Below are 18,813 nucleotides of genomic sequence, written 5' to 3' on the forward strand. Positions count from 1 at the left end.
TAGTATGAAACATTTCACAAAAATGATGTAAACAGTGGATTATCAATCAGCTCTCAGTGTACCTTGTAGCTTCAGCAACGGTTTATTGATCTGTGAAGTCAGTATTTATCGATAATGTATTTTACTATTCGAGTTTCTTGCAGTACCACCACCAGAGCTCACATTTAACCATAAACACCACATTTTAAACATGACAGCTATGCCAAATTACACTACCAATAAATGTATTTTAAGATATCTACATTTGTTTGTTATTTATTCTATCGTTTACTTTTTTTTTGGCACATCCTTCGTTTCTTTATACAATAAACAAGTTAAAAATACATAATGGATATATAAATGAATAAATTAATTTCACAGACAATACATGACTGATAGCAAATTCACATATAAACTTTATTGTATTAAATTATTACTCTTATATATACAACAGTACAGAATAGACCTAGTCTGAACTGTATATAATCCACAAATAACAAACTACACACAAAAGAAACTGGTGTTTAAATCATTGAACGTTTGAATCATTTTGCTCAAATGTATATACCATGTGTCAATATCTATGTTTTAATGTTACAAACTGCATTTGCAGTTTTATCAATATGTAACGATCCACGCTTTCTAAACGTGAGGCTGATCCTGTCACGTGACTGTGTTTCGACCAATCACACGGGCCGCTGCCTTCACTGGGAAACCAACACGGGGAGAATCTGCGCTGCTGCTCACACGACGCAACGAGACACTTTGTGCGTAAAGGAAAGGACGAGTCGAGTGCAGCTTCCCGAAATATTGTGGGAAGAGATGGTCTTTTCTTCAGGACTGACATAACATTTAAAGGTAACATGACTGCTGCAGTCTGTTTTTGTACATTATGTGCTAAAGGGTGAAAAGCGCCTTATCGGAGTTACATAAGTCATCCGACGGTGACCCAGTTTTACTGGTTCTGTCTCAAGATTGACCAACAATGGCTCATAAATATACATAAAGGTTTTATTACTAAACAGTCTTAGTGACAGTGTTGGCGTTTTGTCAGATTTAGACGTGTATGATTAATGTTTAGTGATGGAGTCTGGTGGTGTTTCACCCAGTTTACATTGACCTAATTTCTACTCTGAGATGTTTGGGGTTTTTACCAACATGTGACTATTCATACACATTATTTTACATTTCTCACGTTACATCTTACGTTTCTCACAAGAATTGAAGATGATTAACAGGATCCAACATTTGTTTAATTCGTCTTGCATATAATATAATATAATATAACATAATATAAAATAATATAATGTAATATAATATAACATAATATAATATAGCATAACATAATATAACACAAGATAGTATAACAATATAATATAACATAAAATAACATAACATAGTATAACATACCATAATATATAATATAATATAATATACAGTAATATAATATAATATACAGTAATATAAGATAACTGAAAACCTGGACTTGAAACTCAGACTCTAATGCTATGTCTAATGTCTAATACTTGGGCCACTTTCAGTCGTCTGTATTCTTTAGGTTTTTCTGTACAATTTTTTTGTACTTCCCTGTACTGCTCTAGTTATACTTTATTGTATCTGTCAGTCTTGTGAATGAACAGTATGTACTATTTAGAGAACATTCTGCAGGGGAAAGTAGGGGGCAATGGTGTTTATGATACTGTTTCGTGTTCAAATCGAGCTTTATACAGAACATAGAATAGCAGATGCTGGCTACAGGGACTGTAGAAACACGATCATAATGGTCTTGTTCTCGTTTTTAACAAATGCACTCTTTTAGAAGAGTGAGGAGTTTCTGCATCTGTTGAGCTTTTCTTCTTGTTTTTAATTAGAATAACTGGTGTTTGAATGTTTTTCTCAGACAAGTTTTCTCTTCCAGCTGATTGAATGTTTAAAGTTAAAGCATAAACTTAAGCATAATGTTAGAGCACATTTTCCCAACCTCAGTCCTGGAGTACTTTCTGCTCCAACACACCCACTTGACTCAGAAAGGGCTGTAAATTGGCTGAACATGATGAGGTACATTAGAGCAGAGAAAATGTTAAAATGATCAGGACAAGATGGGGAACTCTGAGACAAGAATTGGGAACCTGTGTGTTACAGTTTAAATAGATATTGTCTTAAATAGTGATGATCACTCAATTGTGCCAAAATAGCTTTTGGATTCCCTGTGTTAAGTCCCTGTTAGTAAGGACATCTCTATTGTGTCAGCACTCAGAATCAGACTCAGACTGTCATGTCAGACTGATATTTCTGGCAGATAGCACAGATGGACAGAATGTATGCCACAAGATGGAGCAGTACACAGTCATAAATGAAAAGAGAAGTTAGGAAAGCAGATAACTAATCTGGGCTTAATGGTCATAGGCAGGTCATGATTAATGGTCATGATTTTGGTAAGAGTACATTTTACTATGCACATATTTTTTAAACTTTTTTTAATTAGTGATTCGTCTGAGATATGTCTGTACTGTGATGTATGTTATGTATAATGTATATCATGTGTTCTAAGAAGCAATATGTATGTGCATTAGGTATTATGTGCAGTATGTATTAAATACGTTGTGTACATAATAAGATAAAACACTCGTTGTATAGTGATGTATTTCTAAACCTGTGGTCATGGTTATTTGATCAAATTACCATGTTTTGTTTAATGTTTGTTTAGCATTTTATTAATTTTGCCTAACCTCATTAGTAGGTTTGCTAACACACTGTTTTCCTGTTTGTCCATCACATAAAGCCGAAACAGTGAATATGGCCCCAAATTCAATCCACTGGTTTCGGAAGGGCCTGCGTCTGCATGACAACCCTGCACTTCAGGAGGCAGTGCGGGGTGCAGCCACCATCCGATGTGTTTACTTCCTGGACCCCTGGTTTGCTGGGTCCTCCAACCTTGGGGTCAACAGGTGGAGGTGAGTGAGTGTTTGAGTTTTGTTATGTACAAATGCTGGTTAGCAGTAAATCTGAATTGTTATAAATGCTCCTAGTGACAATTTTTATTTTATAAAGTAGCTGCCTTTAAGAGGAGTCTAAATATGTTTTTTTTTTAATTTCCTGAAAAATAACGTTTTGGAGATACAAGGATTCCGCCTGACAGCGACGATATGGGTATATGTATATTATTATGGATTATAGGATTATATATTGTTAGCATTTTTAGGCTTGTTTCACAAGAAAAAGGAAATGTTATCACTAAAGTGTCCTTTACCAAATAAACTTGAATAACGAAAGATTCAGCTGAGCAGCCTTTTTATTTTTATTGCCTAAACCTGACACGTGAGTTAAGTATTGACCAATTACACACTGTACCTAATTCACACATGGTTATATTGCAAACTGAGCCATTGTACCTGACAGACTAGTTTTTAATTGGTTAATTAATCACTTACATTACTGGGGTGTGCAAGGTGTGCTCCATGCTGTATACAGATAACAATAGTGTACTACAATTATTTAACATATGCCTGTAAATATTAAATAAATGCATTCGAGTGCACTAATTATTCTCTGGTTTCACTTACTTGAGTTCTAACATTTGCTTCATAAAGCCAAATGGACATAGCTAAAACTAGATACCTTCCCCAGATCTGATACTGACACACTAATCTTTTCCATACGGTGGTATTTTAAACATGTCCACCAATATAGCAGTTTGAACAGACTGGGGATAATTGCTCTGCTAGCATGATCACTGATTGTCGTGAGGATGTAGGCCAACTAAGAGATTTAGCAGATGCTGGAAGTGGAAAAGCTGTGAATCAGTGAGTCAGTCCAAACAGAAAGCAGTCTGCCATGGATCATGTCATTGATCTTTGCTAATTTTCTGAATGGAATTTTTAAACAATAGTTCACCAGATTGTATCACATTAAAAGTAATATGTGAGTGGACCTGCTCTCATTAGCTTCATTTGTACTTTGCATGTCCTGACCTGGTTTAAGACTTGTATGATAGCAAGTGTTGAGTATATTTAATCTAATCTTAGTTTGGTAAAATTAGATTAAATATACTCAGCACTTGCTATCAGAGCTAGAAGCTAATGAGAGCAGGTACACTCACATACTTTATATATTCTCTCTCTCACTCATTTTCTACCGCTTATCCGAACTACCTCGGGTCACGGGGAGCCTGTGCCTATCTCAGGCGTCATCGGGCATCAAGGCAGGATACACCCTGGACGGAGTGCCAACCCATCACAGGGCACACACACACTCTCATTCACTCACGCAATCACACACTACGGATAATTTTCCAGAGATGCCAATCAACCTACCATGCATGTCTTTAGACCGGGGGAGGAAACCGGAGTAGCCGGAGGAAACCCCACTTTGTATATTTTAGTTAGAAAATATACAAATTATGTCATACCTCATATTTTATCTTTGCAAGCTTGTTGAAGAGCAAAAACTGAGCGTGTGATGCCTCACTGTAGGAACATGAGAGTAATTAGAAAAGAATGACTTTACAAAAACTACTAAGATAATAAAATTACATTACATTCAGAATATTTCTGATCCATTTCTTTAATTCGGTGCAAGTGAATTCACCTGTTTAAACTAAAACTTTCCTCTGCACCCTCTGTAGTTACAGACTGTCACATGACCCAGAGAAATCGATGCTGGAAATTAGGTATTTTCTTTCTTTTGGATGGTATAAGAAGTTCTGTTGTAGTTGAAAGCAGGTCACTAGGCTAATTTTATGTCCTCCAGTGGCTGCACGCTTGAGCATTCATATGTAGGCCAGGGCAGTTATATAATGTTGTATGACTGAGCAAAGCATTGCAAAATGGGTGGTTTTTAACAACTCATTCAGAGAACAAATACACTGTAGGTCAAATTAATTGGGTTTATATTATAATTTGTGTTACTGATTGTTAATATTAGTAATATTTAAGCAATTGAAAGATTTACATTTTATATATATTTTCTAACATTCAGTGATTTTGTAAATTGTACTGTATAATTTTTATGAATGAAGCTCAGAAACTAGTTGTGTTTAGTAGTATATAAGGCAGTTGTATAATGGAAATATGTCAGGGCGGGGGCAGTTTTGTATGTGGAGCATAGGGAGCTTTGCTGTCTGGTCCCTAATCACGGATTTTCCAGCAGACAGTCTGACTTTTGTTTCAGTCTGAACACTACAGCCAGAACACAGACATAGTTGGAAGGTTAACCAGGCCAGGGGCATGTCTTGACACCAGACAAATGAATTGGAGCACAAATGCTTCCTGTTTTTGTTTTTTTTAGTTTGTAGTGTAGTCTTTTTTCTTTGATGTAATTGTAATGTAGGCTATTTTTTTTTAAACAAGTATACATTTTTAGTAAATGAATCTGATAATAAGCCCCTAGTGTCATCATTTTTACCCAAACCTGGCCTGGATTCAGTGCTTTTTTGTGTTGGTTTCACAAATACACTAACAGTCATTTGTGGCTTAACCAAATAAAGATTGATGTTTTTGGATGACCTAGCCAGAGCCCAGACCTGAATCCACCCCAAAGCCCTAACAATTTGATGGATCTAGAACAGGATGTCCAGACTTATCCGCAGAGTCTGTATTGGGTCCACATTTTCAGTCCAATCAATCAGGAACCAAACCTGATTCCATCTGTTTAATCAGTTGATCTCGGCTTTCAGTAGACTTGGGTATGGCGTCTGCTTGGTTAGAATGAAAACCAAGCACCAATACCGGTTATTTCCAGACAAGATTGGACAGTCCGTCTCTAGAATATTTTTGCAAGAACCTGTGGGAAAATATTGGCATGTCAAGAAGTGTCATGCTGATAGATAGAGCTAATAAAAATCAAAAGGTGCTTCAACAAAGTTGCAGTTTAGGGGTGTGCACACTTATGCAACTAGGTTTTCCAAATGTTTTTCCTTTTTTTTTTCAGTAAAAATTATTTTTCACTTAATTTTTATAAGTTGTAATTTAACATTGAGGGTGGAAAAATGTAAACACACATTTTCTTATTTTACCTTCACAAATTAAATTAATCATGGAGGCACACACTTGACAGGTGGAAGCTCTGACCACTAATGATGTTCAGATCCATTACATGATCTCATGAGTCAAGTGTACACAAACAGTTGTTTGAACCAAAAATATCTTTAAACCTCTTCATGTCCAGGTGGGCAATGTATGAAGAAAGCTGTGAATAGAAACTTCTGGCATCTCTAAGATAAGACCACAGCTTACTGGGAATGTGGGACTGTTTATAGAAAAGCTTTTAGGATTTAAATCCTGATAAAGGATAGTGTTGCACGTGCTGTCAGGTTTAGAATTGCCTTGAATAGACTGCATATTAATCTTTTTCAACTTGTTCAACTGACGTTTACTGGCAGTACATGTATTTACCACTAGAGGGAGGTGTGGCTACAAGATAAATGCATATCTACTCCTCATATAACCATTGCTAAAGTGTGAATGCATATATAAAGAAAATAGTAAGAAATTAGTAAGAAACAGGACATTTGGGGAAAAAAGAAAGCAAAAGAACAAAGAAGACAGCTGAGGATGAATAGAAATGTTCAATTCCAGCATAATATGGACTCAAAGCATAGATCCGAGTTAACAAAGAAGTGGACTCAGAAGAAGTCGTACTTGTACATAAAGAGAAATATTCCAGCTTTTCAGGATGCTGGTGTCATAGCAAAGAATTAGCAATGAAGCTGCTATGATACCCCTGTAACAGTAAGGCTTAATGGCCAAAATACATCTTTCCCCTCACTGTACAATAACTCGTTTAAAAAACTTCCAGTATTACTTCAAATTGAAAGAAAATTTGTTTGTGTATTTTTTTTAGATTTCTCCTTCAGTGCCTAGATGATCTTGACTCCAGTCTCCGGAAGCTCAATTCACGCCTTTTTGTTATCCGAGGTCAACCAGCCAACGTTTTTCCACGACTGTTTAAGGTGAAATTTGTTCATTATACCAGCTGCCTTGTATTCTTAATAAACTATTCTTTGAACTTATTTTTGTAAAGTTAAAAAAAAAACAGGTAGAAAGTTCTTTGAATTTTATTTAGTCTTTCTTCTTTGCTTTTTACCCATTCAGGAGTGGGAAATATCCAGGTTGACCTTTGAGTATGACTCAGAACCTTTTGGGAAGGAGCGGGATGCTGCTATTAAGAAGCTCGCAATGGAGGCTGGGGTGGAAGTCATTGTCAAGATCTCACATACGCTTTACAATCTGGACAAGTATGAACTGCTTTAATTCATACTGTTATATAATGCCAAAATATACAATAGCAACAGTGTTTCTTAAATAATAACATTAAAAAAAGTATGCAATTATGTTGTAAATTATTTGCTTATTGAAAATTTCAAACATTCCCGTTGGACCAACTACTACTAAGATGCTTTCTCTATTTGCTTTGTCCATTAATTTTTTCCCAACAGAATCATTGAGTTGAATGGTGGTCAGCCACCCCTCACCTACAAGCGTTTCCAGACTCTGATCAGCCGTATGGACCCACCAGAGATGCCAGTGGAGACCATGTCTAGCAACCTTATGGGCTGCTGCGTTACACCTCTATCTGAAGACCATGGGGACAAATATGGCGTGCCTTCTCTTGAAGAGCTGGGTGAGATGCCTATGATACATTTCTTTATTTTTGTTTTTTAATTTTTAACAAATTCTTAGGGTTTGAGACAAGATTGGCTAAGCCTGGAAGCCCATCGTAGACTACATACAGAAAAGAAAATACAAAACCCCAAAAAAGGATAAAGAATGCATTGAATACATGGACAATTTCAGAGTCACTTTTAAGTCATGCATTTTCACAAGGGAATGCTCATGTATCGGGTAATCAGCACTGATATAGTACTTGTTTGCTGAAATACCATCAGCACAGCACAACCATAAACAGCAGGCATTATTCAGACATTGCAGTGATGTTTCTGATCCCACAGAACCTTGTCCCCATTTGACATTGTAAGGCAGCACAATACTGTCACAATACAGTACACATTTTTAAATTAAATTAAAAAAATACATATTAGGTTTTTAAGTTCTATTGTTTTTATTATAGTATGCATGAGCTACACAACTATATTTGTAAATAGGAGGTAATTATTTCATCTTTGTTTATAGGGTTTGACACGGAAGGACTACCCTCTGTTGTGTGGCCAGGCGGGGAGACAGAAGCATTAACAAGGATTGAGAGACACCTAGAGAGAAAGGTGGAGGAATTAAAATAGGAAGCATTGACTTGCTGCTATAGAAGCTGTAGAATATCAGTTCAAATTTAAACAGACATGTATTACACGTAAAGTGAGACTGTTTCCGGTGAAATATATTATTTTCATGACACTGTTTATGATTTCATTTTTTCCTTTATTTTCCAGGCTTGGGTGGCCAACTTTGAGAGACCAAGGATGAATGCCAACTCCCTGCTGGCCAGCCCCACAGGCCTGAGCCCTTACCTTCGCTTTGGCTGCCTCTCCTGTCGCCTCTTCTATTTCAAACTCACAGATCTCTACAGAAAGGTTTCCCCACTTCTTTTTTAATTTTAGAAACAAACAGAATGAAAGTATTTTATATTAAACTTTGAGTATCATTTATGTGCTTTTTGGTGTAGAATGAGATATGACCTGGAATGGAATATAAAGTTTAGGATTCAAATAGATCACTTGTTAAATTTTTTTGTCTAGGTAAAGAAGACCAGTAGCCCTCCTCTCTCCCTCTATGGCCAGCTGCTGTGGCGAGAATTTTTTTACACTGCTGCCACCACTAACCCACGATTTGACAAGATGGAGGGCAACCCCATCTGCGTTCGTATTCCCTGGGATAAGAACCCAGAGGCACTGGCCAAATGGGCTGAGGCTAAGACTGGTTTCCCATGGATCGATGCAATCATGACTCAACTGAGGCAGGAAGGCTGGATCCATCACCTGGCTCGTCATGCTGTGGCTTGCTTTCTCACCCGAGGAGACCTATGGATCAGTTGGGAGGAGGGCATGAAGGTGCATTGCAAATTTACGGAACGACTATCCACTTTATTTGGAAAATCTGTACACTTGCCCTCTTATGCAGTTATCCAATCAGCCAATCATGTGACAGCAGCAACTCTAGACTGTTGTGTATAAACATCCCTGGAGATGCAGATTATTAAATACTCAAGTCAGCCCTTCTGGTACCAAAATCCATGCCTAGTTAAAATCACAGTTCACAATCAAAAATCACAGTTTTCCCCATTTTGTTTAAAAAGAAAATTAACATTCGTTTTTATTGTACTGCTGCACATGATTATTAGTTTAGATCACTGCATGAATGTGCAGGTGTACAGGTGTTCCTAATATATTGGATGATGATTGTCATTATAGAATAGATTTCTGGTATCTGAATGTTTGGTGTTCATGGAAAAGAAATTATTAACCACATGTTTGAGTTTACTACCAAGATAAGTAACAAATCAATCAGTTCCCATGAATAGACTGATATGATATGAAATAAAAGATAAGCTAGCAATTCTAATTCAAGGATTTATTACATAAAACCATCATATTTGTAGCTTTGTATGAAAGTACCGTATGAACCATGTGGTATAATTTTTAAATAGTACTTTTGTAGGGCACTGGCAGTGCAGCTGGTAGTGATGACACTGCAGGTTTGGGATCAAGGGTTTAAGAGCTTATAGCAGGTATAAAGGTGCATGTGGAACATCAAGGGTGTATTCAAGCCTTGTACTCTGTGTCCTAGGATAGATTCTGGATACAATCTGTTTATAAAATATAGACTTTTAAGGGTTTTTCAGGGTTTTTTTTATGCTTTGCAAGGAATCAAACACATGAGCATCTCCACTAGTTCTGAAAGAAATCACCATTGAATACTCTAAATAGTTGTTAATCCTCGGTTGTATACATTGCACATAACTACTGTTCCACTTCATTTTTGAGATGTTTATTTACTAGTACTGAATTAAATTAGCACTTGGTAGTAAGCCAAACATTGGTGCAGTACTGTCATGGCCATTATTGTTTGAAATGTTTAGTTGTTAATGTTTTGCTGCATTTAGCTATTCTGTAATGCAAGCTGTGATTAACAGGTTTTTGAGGAGCTCCTACTGGATGCAGACTGGAGTGTGAACGCAGGCAGCTGGATGTGGCTCTCTTGTAGCTCATTCTTTCAGCAGTTCTTCCACTGCTACTGTCCAGTAGGGTTTGGTCGGCGTACTGACCCTAATGGGGACTTCATTAGGTAGGTACTGTCACCCAAACATGGTTAGGTAGTAAGTAACACTTACAGCTTCTGCACATGAAGAGCTTTTAATCCAGACCTTTTAATTGTATTGAGTCTCCTTAGAAGTGTGTTACTGCTGTTGAACTCTTGTTTAAAAGAGAGATAAAGTATAAAATATTTAGAGAGATAAAATATTAGTAGGTTTGAGGACAGCTGTTTTCAGAAGCACGGGTAAGTGATTATTTTAAGCAGTTAAAAATGGATAGTTAGAGGGCATGCATAAATGAAAGCGTTTGAAATATTTTTTTTAGCATGGATATACTTCTCTACTGTCTCTGGCTTTACTCTCATGTCTTTTTTCAATAAATGCATTTTGTGTCATTAACATGAGATCTTAAATTTTTTATTTATGAAATGTTTATTTGCTGTCTTCTCTGGGATTGGGTGAAAAGTTCAGTTTTTCCTTTCCCCTTTGTAAATTGTGGTTGATTGCTTTTAAGACAAAAGCCATTCTTAGCCAAAGCATTTGGAAGCCTGTTAGCTGTGATTCTGGTTGAAGCTTGATGTTTTTTCTCTGGGCAATACAGTAGCCTGTTCTTTAGCTCGGTAGCATCTCGTTTCATCAAAAGGGATTTTAACCGCTTGGTAAGGAAATACAAAGCCCAGCCTGCCAGAGATTACATAGAGATCTCCAATGCATTTCCCAGAGGGCATGATGGGAGGTGGTGTCCAAAGCCATAGATGATAACATTCTTTTCTAGCTTTAGGCAACTCCTTTTTAACAGGCTCTTTATGAAATGTTTAATGGTGGTCTTGGTGTTAAATGCAGCCCTACCTGTGCAAGAGAACAATAATAATGGAATGTTTCTTTTCTCTGGCTTATTTCCAAGTAAATTTTCTGAGAGCACACTTAATGCTCAAATTCTATGCTCAAGCTCCTACAATTTTTTTTATGAGGCATGTAGTGGCCTTCCACAAATCGCCCAGTGCCCAATGTATATATTCCTGGTTCTGTTAATTTCTTGTCCAGGCAGGATATGAATGTTCCTGGCGAAAGGGTTGTGGTCACTTTTGGCAAAACGAGGGGGCCACCCAGCAGCTGAGGACAGTATACCGTGTTGCTCGTTTGACAGCTAGCAAGTTTCTCTGCATTGGCTTGGGATCACTTTCGTCTCAAAAGCGATCAGTAGCAGTGCGAGGGGCAGGGAGTGAACCTGAACCTCTTACTTTACCCTGAGTTTCATCTGGGCAGATTGGGTGGGTTAGGAGCGGGGAGGTGCTTGATTGGATGGATCTGGCGGACAATAAGAGGGTGGGAAGGGTTGGTCACTGCCTCTGCTTTCTAACGCGTGTTATAGTAGGAATCTCCGTAGTTTCTCAGCACAGGCAGAACTGTTGGTTTATACTGCGTCCGCCTGTCCGCAAGCATTGTGGTGACATCGACCACCTTCTGTCCAGGCTCTGGTAAGGTGGATCTTGTAGGTAGGTGGCCTTTCTCTGTCCTGGGACCAGAAGAAAAATCCATTCAACCATACGTTCTGAATTCTAATAGGGCTGTATTGAATTCTTTTGTACTTGGCTGATTGATTATAGTGGCGTGGTGACATGTGTATTACTATTATGACAATGATCATCTGTAACTCAGCCACACTGTGTGCACAAAATGTACTTTAAAAGCAAGAGTCTTAATTTTGAAAAACCAGCACTTAAACCAGTACTACAAGCGTATTTATTTCTAGTTTAAAATGACAGTTGTGAGTTGAATCTACTCTATTTTCTGCATCAGTTCCTGTTCTGAAATGAATGCTCTGTTATATGAAGCACATGATTAGAGGAACCCTTGCAATATTACATATTAATCATAAATCCATCTTTTTTGTAATGGGAACCTGACAACTACAACACACAGCCTCTCCTGTATCTATGATGAGACTCTGCGGTTTAATCTCTCCTTGTCCTTCCAGACGCTATTTACCTATTCTTCGAGGTTTTCCGGCCAAGTATATCTACGATCCGTGGAACGCCCCAGATTCGGTGCAGACTGCAGCAAAGTGCATCATTGGAGTCCATTACCCAAAGCCCATGGTGAACCATGCAGAGGCCAGTCGCCTTAACATTGAGAGGATGAAACAGATCTACCAGCAACTCTCCCGCTATAGAGGACTAGGTAAGATTTTGCCTACAGTAAAAGCTGTCTTGTCTATGACAGATGAATCATTTTGCAAAGACAGTAGTGTTTATTTACTATGATATTTACATTTACTGCATTTGGCCGACACCCTTATCCAGAGCAACATATACAAGTGCTTTTACGCTTTCAGGAAGTTATTCAGATATAATAAGCAATATATATGATATAAGAAAACCATATTCAGTTAATCATCAGGCATATTTTTAATACATAGGATCAGATTGTATGCACAAATGACTCTAGCCAGTGAATTGGCATTGTGCATCAGTACAAATAAAACAACAACATCTGTAATTTATGCAAAATTATTCAAATGCTTAAACAAAGCCTACTTTATGATTTGACTTGATTTTTGTGTGCATGAAGTAATCTATTTAGACTTTGCAAATTATAGAGTATAAACTATAAAATAATTCACTACTGCAGATTAAACATTTTAATGTCTTTGTAGTGAACAGTACTGAGAACTTTTCCCTAATCATCACAATATTGCATACTGTATCAAAGTGAGACTTGTGAGACTTGGTCTGGGCTGATTTGTTTTAATAAATTAGCAAAAATCTAAACATTTTAAATTCCAACATTTTTATTATTATTATTAGTTTCTATTAATCTGTTTTTCATTCATGCAGGACTTCTGGCCTCCGTGCCATCTACACACAACGGGAATGGGAATGGGATGGTCTACTCTCCAGGAGAACAGCAGTCTGGGAACAGCACACTAGGTGAAAATCAGCATTTCTTATTTTCCTTGAAATTCCCTCTATATAATGTACTGATGATGATGATGTGGTAATTGCCATCTACATTTGAATATTTCTACTACCAAAGAAATATAGTTGTACATTATGCACTCCTGACTAAATGGAATATACTCAGTGAAATTAACTAAAGCATTAGTTAAATATAAGAATCTGTTTTAGCCAGTTTGTAATCATTATCCAACCCCATGATTAATGAGATGTAATAGACATACACCATTAATAATTTGAGGTTTGACCGAATGTATAAATCCCATTTTAATATCACAATGAGATGGTTTAATGTAAAAATTATTGATTAGAATTTCAAGTAGTATTTTACTACTGTGCCTATGAAATCAGTACCTGAAAACCTCTGGAGAATTCCCTCCTAATTTCACAGGTCTAGTTAAGTAATGGGAAAGCCACACATGCATTTGGACAGGATGATAATTCACATTTGTTGCTGATCCATGGCTAGCTGTGCTGTTTGGTAGAGAAGTACAGATAAACAGTCTCATTCCTGCTTTTAGTTCTTGTGAGGAGCTCGCTTCAGAGCTTTCCTAATTTCAGCATAGGATATATAAATTTCAAAACCATCTCTATCACCTAACAGACAAGAGAGGAAATTATAACCATTATTCCTTGCACTTTTTTTTACTATATTCAGATCAATCTGGTGATACTCTACACATCACATCTAATTCTGTCCTCTTCAGAATACATCACTACCACATTTTCCTGAAACCAAAAGTAACATGGAACAGTGAAAGCCATGACCATCTGACCTAGCCTGAATTAACTTCCCTTTATCCCATCATAACCCAAACTATCAAATGGTCACTATTTGGTCTAAAAAATAAGAAGCATGCATTACAAGCTACACTAAACTCTACACTTAAAGGCAGGGTCACACAAAATATTTATAAAACAACTGAAATTTGGGAGAAAGGTGATTCCTGAATTGTCACGTATTTCCTGTTTTAATTGACCCCAACAAATACTTTCTTTCTTCCCTTTACACTTCCACAATCACAGCCCTTTCGACAATAACATCATTATCATTTAATTCACATTAAAGGAGCAATTGATTAAAGGTGTGATCTGCTTTTGCAAAATCTATATAAATTTGTGTAAAAAACATCTAAAGACACAAGCGAAGCATTACATATCAGTTGTTTTTTCCAATTTTAAGTACTACCTTTTTGCAACAGCACCAGCCAAGTCAGGCAGCTCGGTTGCCAGTGGTAACCGGAGTGGAAGTATTTTGCTGAACTTTGACAGTGAGGACCAGGGACCAAGCAGAATGCAGCAGCAACAAAAGCTAGGTGAGACTGAAACTAAATTGTACGCTAATGGGACAATGCACTTACTGAGCACTTTATTAGGAACAGTATACTAACACTAGGTAGGTTCACTCTCAAAACTAAGTCTTCAGGGCATGGATGTTGGAAACCTTCCTTTGTAATTCTAGTCCATGTTGACATGATTGCATCAAGCAATTTATGCAACTTTTTCATGTGCACTTTTATGCTTCAAATCTCCATTTTACCAAATCCCAAAAGTGCTTTATTGGATTCTGATCCAGTGACTGGAAAGCTATCAAAGATAGCTATGTTAGCTATGTAAATTATGTCATGATGATTTTGCTCTGTAATATGGTGCATTATCATGCTGGATGTAGGCATTAAAAGGTGAGTTAATTATGGCCATGAAGTGATGCACAGAGTCAACAACAAAACTCATTCATTCATTCATTCATTCATTCATTCATTCATTTTCTACCGCTTATCCGAACTACCTCGGGTCACGGGGAGCATCATCAGGCATCATCGGGCATCAAGGCAGGATACACCCTGGACAGAGTGCCAAACCATCGCAGGGCACACACACACTCTCATTCACTCACGCAATCACACACTACGGACAATTTTCCAGAGATGCCAATCTACCTACCATGCATGTCTTTAGACCAGGGGAGGAAACCGGAGTACCCGGAGGAAACCCCCGAGGCACGGGGAGAACATGCAAACTCCACACACACAAGGCGGAGGCGGGAATCGAACCCCCAACCCTGGAGGTGTGAGGCGAACGTGCTAACCAGTAAGCCACTGTGCCCCCCCAACAAAACTCATATGCTGTGGCAAATAAGATATTGGTATTGATTGATTGGTACGAACAAGCCCAGAGTGAGCCAAGAACACTGTAATCCACCATCACCAACCTGGACTGCTGACATAAGGCAGGTTTGGTAAATGGATTCATGCTGCTTCTGTCAAATTCTTATTATACCAGGATCAGATCATCATCATCATTAGTCAGACCATGTGTTTCCAGTTTCACCGGTTTTTGCTTTCATTTTAGATTTTAGGATGTTGTAGCTATCAAGTCTACCAGTCCAAATTCTCTATTGACATAGCACTTACTCAACATCTAAATCTCACCATGAATTTAAAAATTCAACATTTACATTCCATCTCTTACATATACTTACTTAAAGTGGACTAAAAGGAAACATGGCGTCTGTGAGAGTATATTGGGTAAAGATTAAAAAACTATAAAACTGTTAATTCTCAGAAACAATAAATTGCAACACGAAGAAAAACATTACATCAAAGTCTAAAATGCAGCAATAAATCAGGTAGGTAAATCGTTAAAAAAAAAAAATCCAATAAAATCTGGTGTTAAAAATATAATTTCATTTACAGTATGTTCACAATTAATGGTTCTATGCAATATAGTCTGTTATCAGTAAGCTTAGTTTGTAAAGCAACAAAACAGGAAAGATAAGGGCATTATTTGGATGGTTTTATTGGATTTAAACTTGATGCCTTAATACAGAATTTACTTATTGTGATGCCCTTATTGGCTTTCATATAGTGAGGATTTTACAGTTTCAATCACAGCATAGCCATTCAGATTTTAGGAACCAAGTATGCTCCTGTTTTATAAGTGTTATACCTGCTTCTGTTTCTTTTGGTTTCACCGTTGTCCTCTTCTTTTTCTCTGTTTCAGGACGTGTGCTTCACACAGCAGCACAACGTGTCACATGTAAGAGGGAGAGAGAATCAGAACGAGACACTGAAGGAGACGACACCCTCGTCACCTCTAACAAGCTACAGCGACAAATAGCAGAGGTCTCTACTGTGCATTGCACCAATGGCAACCAGCCTGGTATGGTAAATGAACCCAACATCAGCTAATCTCTGTCATCATGAGCCATACCCATATGACATATCTGTACCAACTGTATTCTTTGCTGTTTGTTTTTCAGTAGAGCTAAAAGGACATATCAAACTGAAGTGAACATAGAAGTTACCACTGGTTTTAATATGAAGACTTCTTCTTTCTTTGTTTATGACGGGATAGGGAATTGGAATGCTGGCTATATGGTTTAGAATTCATAACCCGAATGGTCAGTTATTAAGAAAGTGAATGTGTATAACACTATGAAATATATGAAACTGGTCCTTTCCTCTTCAGAACAATATATATTTATTTTATTGTTTGCAACATTTTTGTCAGTTAATGCAGATAAATACTATTTTTTCCAGGAAACCACCACAGTATTTTGTAAATTTGGAAACCTTTTATATAAAGATGAATTTAAACGACATCAGATCTTTGCAGCAGCCAGAATATTTGAGTGTTTATATGCATTAATAAGAGTCTTACTAACACATATTCTAATTAGATTTGAATGCAAAAGTTTGCATACCCTTACTTCTAACTAAACAATAAAACATAAATAAAATATAAAACCATCAATGCAACATTTATGGTATTGCTGTTAAGAGTAAAGAATTTCAAAAGGATATTTTAGAAGGTGATGCAAATGTCTTATTGTTATTTCTGTTATTCTGCTTGCCTCTTAAGAACATTTTCAGGATTTTTGTGAATCACTGACAAACAAGTATTTTTTAAAGAATATTTTTCCACTCTTTGTTCATGTTTTTGTCTCTTTTTTTCATTTTATTTTACTACTTTTTTACACTGTTTACCAGCTTTCTGAAGGTCAGTAGTTTTTATTTTAGATTAGATTTTTACTACTGCTGACTCATGACTGCTTACAACTGTTTATAGCGTAAATAAGAACGAGCAAATAATAAATAATTAAGCACAAATTAATTAATGTGCTTAATTAATTAAGCACATTAAAATAAGTCAGAGTATGTCATTGGAGTGCAAACTTTTGAATTGCTAATAATGATAACAGCAAAAAAAATATTGCTGTGATTCCATGTTATAAATGTTCAGTTCAGGTTCTGTCATTTTACTTGTGCACCCACAAAACAAGAGGAATGCAAACTTTTGCACTCAAATGCATATTAAATATGATCTTTTGTTTTTTTTTTTTTTAAAAAAAAAGATATTCTTTTTTTATTCTGTTTTTTTCATTTTTAAAGTCACTCTGCTGTATTTTATATTTTTAAGAGAGAAAGAGAGTTATAATAATGCTATTTTGTGTCAGGTTTTCTCAAGGCAGTGTTCAAAACAACAAAAAGTCCTGGACACTAGTAGAGTAAATAACGTACACTTGTTTTTAGATTCTCATGGTGATATTTTTTAAATTAGAAAAACAGTATGCTTTTTGAAGTGCCCGTTTAGACTTATTTAGCATTACATGAACATCAAACCATTAAATAGTGTTTCATAGTACACTAGTTTTAGAGAAACAGACCTTTTTTTTGTGTGTGTGTGTTTTTTTAAGGACCACCTGGTCCGACCTCACAGCCAGCAAATGCCTAAAGCACAACAACTGTAACTGGAGAGTATGTTCATACCAGCTATTCATCATAATATAGATGTGTAAAATATGTAATTCTAATGCCATACATGCACATACTTCTAATTTTATATACCCTTTCTCTCCCTATTTCCTCCTATTGGTAGTTTGTATAGTTCTCCAAACTAATGGATTTATTATTTATTTATTATTAGTCTTTTTTTAATATCAGAAAGAGAGAAACCCCCAACACTATATATTACAGCTATTTCCAAAGGTTTGTTTCTGCACATACCAAAATAACTGAGAGTAGAAATGACAAACATGTCTTTGTACAAAATCATAGGAGAAACGTTTTTTTTTTTGAAAACAAATGATTTATATATCTAATACATCATTTTTAAAAGCACTTAATGTGCATAATTGAACATTGTGCTTCTCGTAAATGATTTATGTATTTAACTGCCATCTTAAAGCTGTTACATTTGCATAAAATGTTTACAGTGTCAACAGTCCAGGTGCCCAGTAAGAGTTTTTTCTCTATAACGTAAATATAGGCCATGAACTTTATTCCTATGTGTGCAGTGATTAATCAGTGGTAACTGATGCGTAGTTTGCTGAATTTGTGTTTGTGCTGTTGTGACTACTGTGGGTAGTTAGTTGTAGCAGCTGTAACTGCATTGATGTAGAAAGGACTGTTACTACCTTGCTGTATGGATACACCTACCAGGTGTACTGTAAAAACTTATTAAGAACGCTTTTTAATTCAGATTCCTGTGTGCTATTCTAGTTCTGTGTATTTGTCACCACAAAATAAGACAAGTCTTTTTTCCTCTACTTGAATTTGTTGTGTTAATTTTATTTCCTTTCTGTGAAATGTGTTTGACTTGACACGTTCTACCTATCCTCTAGTCTTTGTAAGAAATGAGGTTGAAGACAGAAGTAAAGTGTTGAACCATT

The 18,813-nt window shown here is 36.5% G+C and overlaps 1 protein-coding gene across 5 annotated transcripts; it reads left to right on the top strand.

Moving 5' to 3' along the window:
- Nucleotides 1–678: 678 nt before the first annotated feature.
- Nucleotides 679–18,813, top strand: cry3a (cryptochrome circadian regulator 3a). Of its 5 annotated transcripts, none has more exons than XM_060881001.1 (14): nt 679–837; nt 2,762–2,933; nt 6,820–6,928; nt 7,071–7,213; nt 7,415–7,599; nt 8,109–8,197; nt 8,363–8,503; nt 8,669–8,980; nt 10,063–10,214; nt 12,161–12,363; nt 13,020–13,112; nt 14,342–14,455; nt 16,143–16,301; nt 16,402–18,813. In XM_060881001.1, the coding sequence occupies exons 2-14, from the start codon at nt 2,776–2,778 to the stop codon at nt 16,431–16,433; spliced, it is 1,890 nt and encodes a 629-aa protein (XP_060736984.1). In that variant the 5' UTR covers nt 679–837; nt 2,762–2,775; the 3' UTR covers nt 16,434–18,813. The 5 variants fall into 5 exon arrangements, with proteins under 5 accessions (XP_060736984.1, XP_060736982.1, XP_060736981.1 ...); XM_060880999.1 differs by having other exon boundaries at nt 702–837; nt 16,143–16,306; XM_060880998.1 differs by having other exon boundaries at nt 702–837; nt 16,143–16,306; nt 16,405–18,813.

Source organism: Tachysurus vachellii, chromosome 11 (assembly GCF_030014155.1).
Source record: "Tachysurus vachellii isolate PV-2020 chromosome 11, HZAU_Pvac_v1, whole genome shotgun sequence".
Taxonomy (NCBI): domain Eukaryota; kingdom Metazoa; phylum Chordata; class Actinopteri; order Siluriformes; family Bagridae; genus Tachysurus; species Tachysurus vachellii.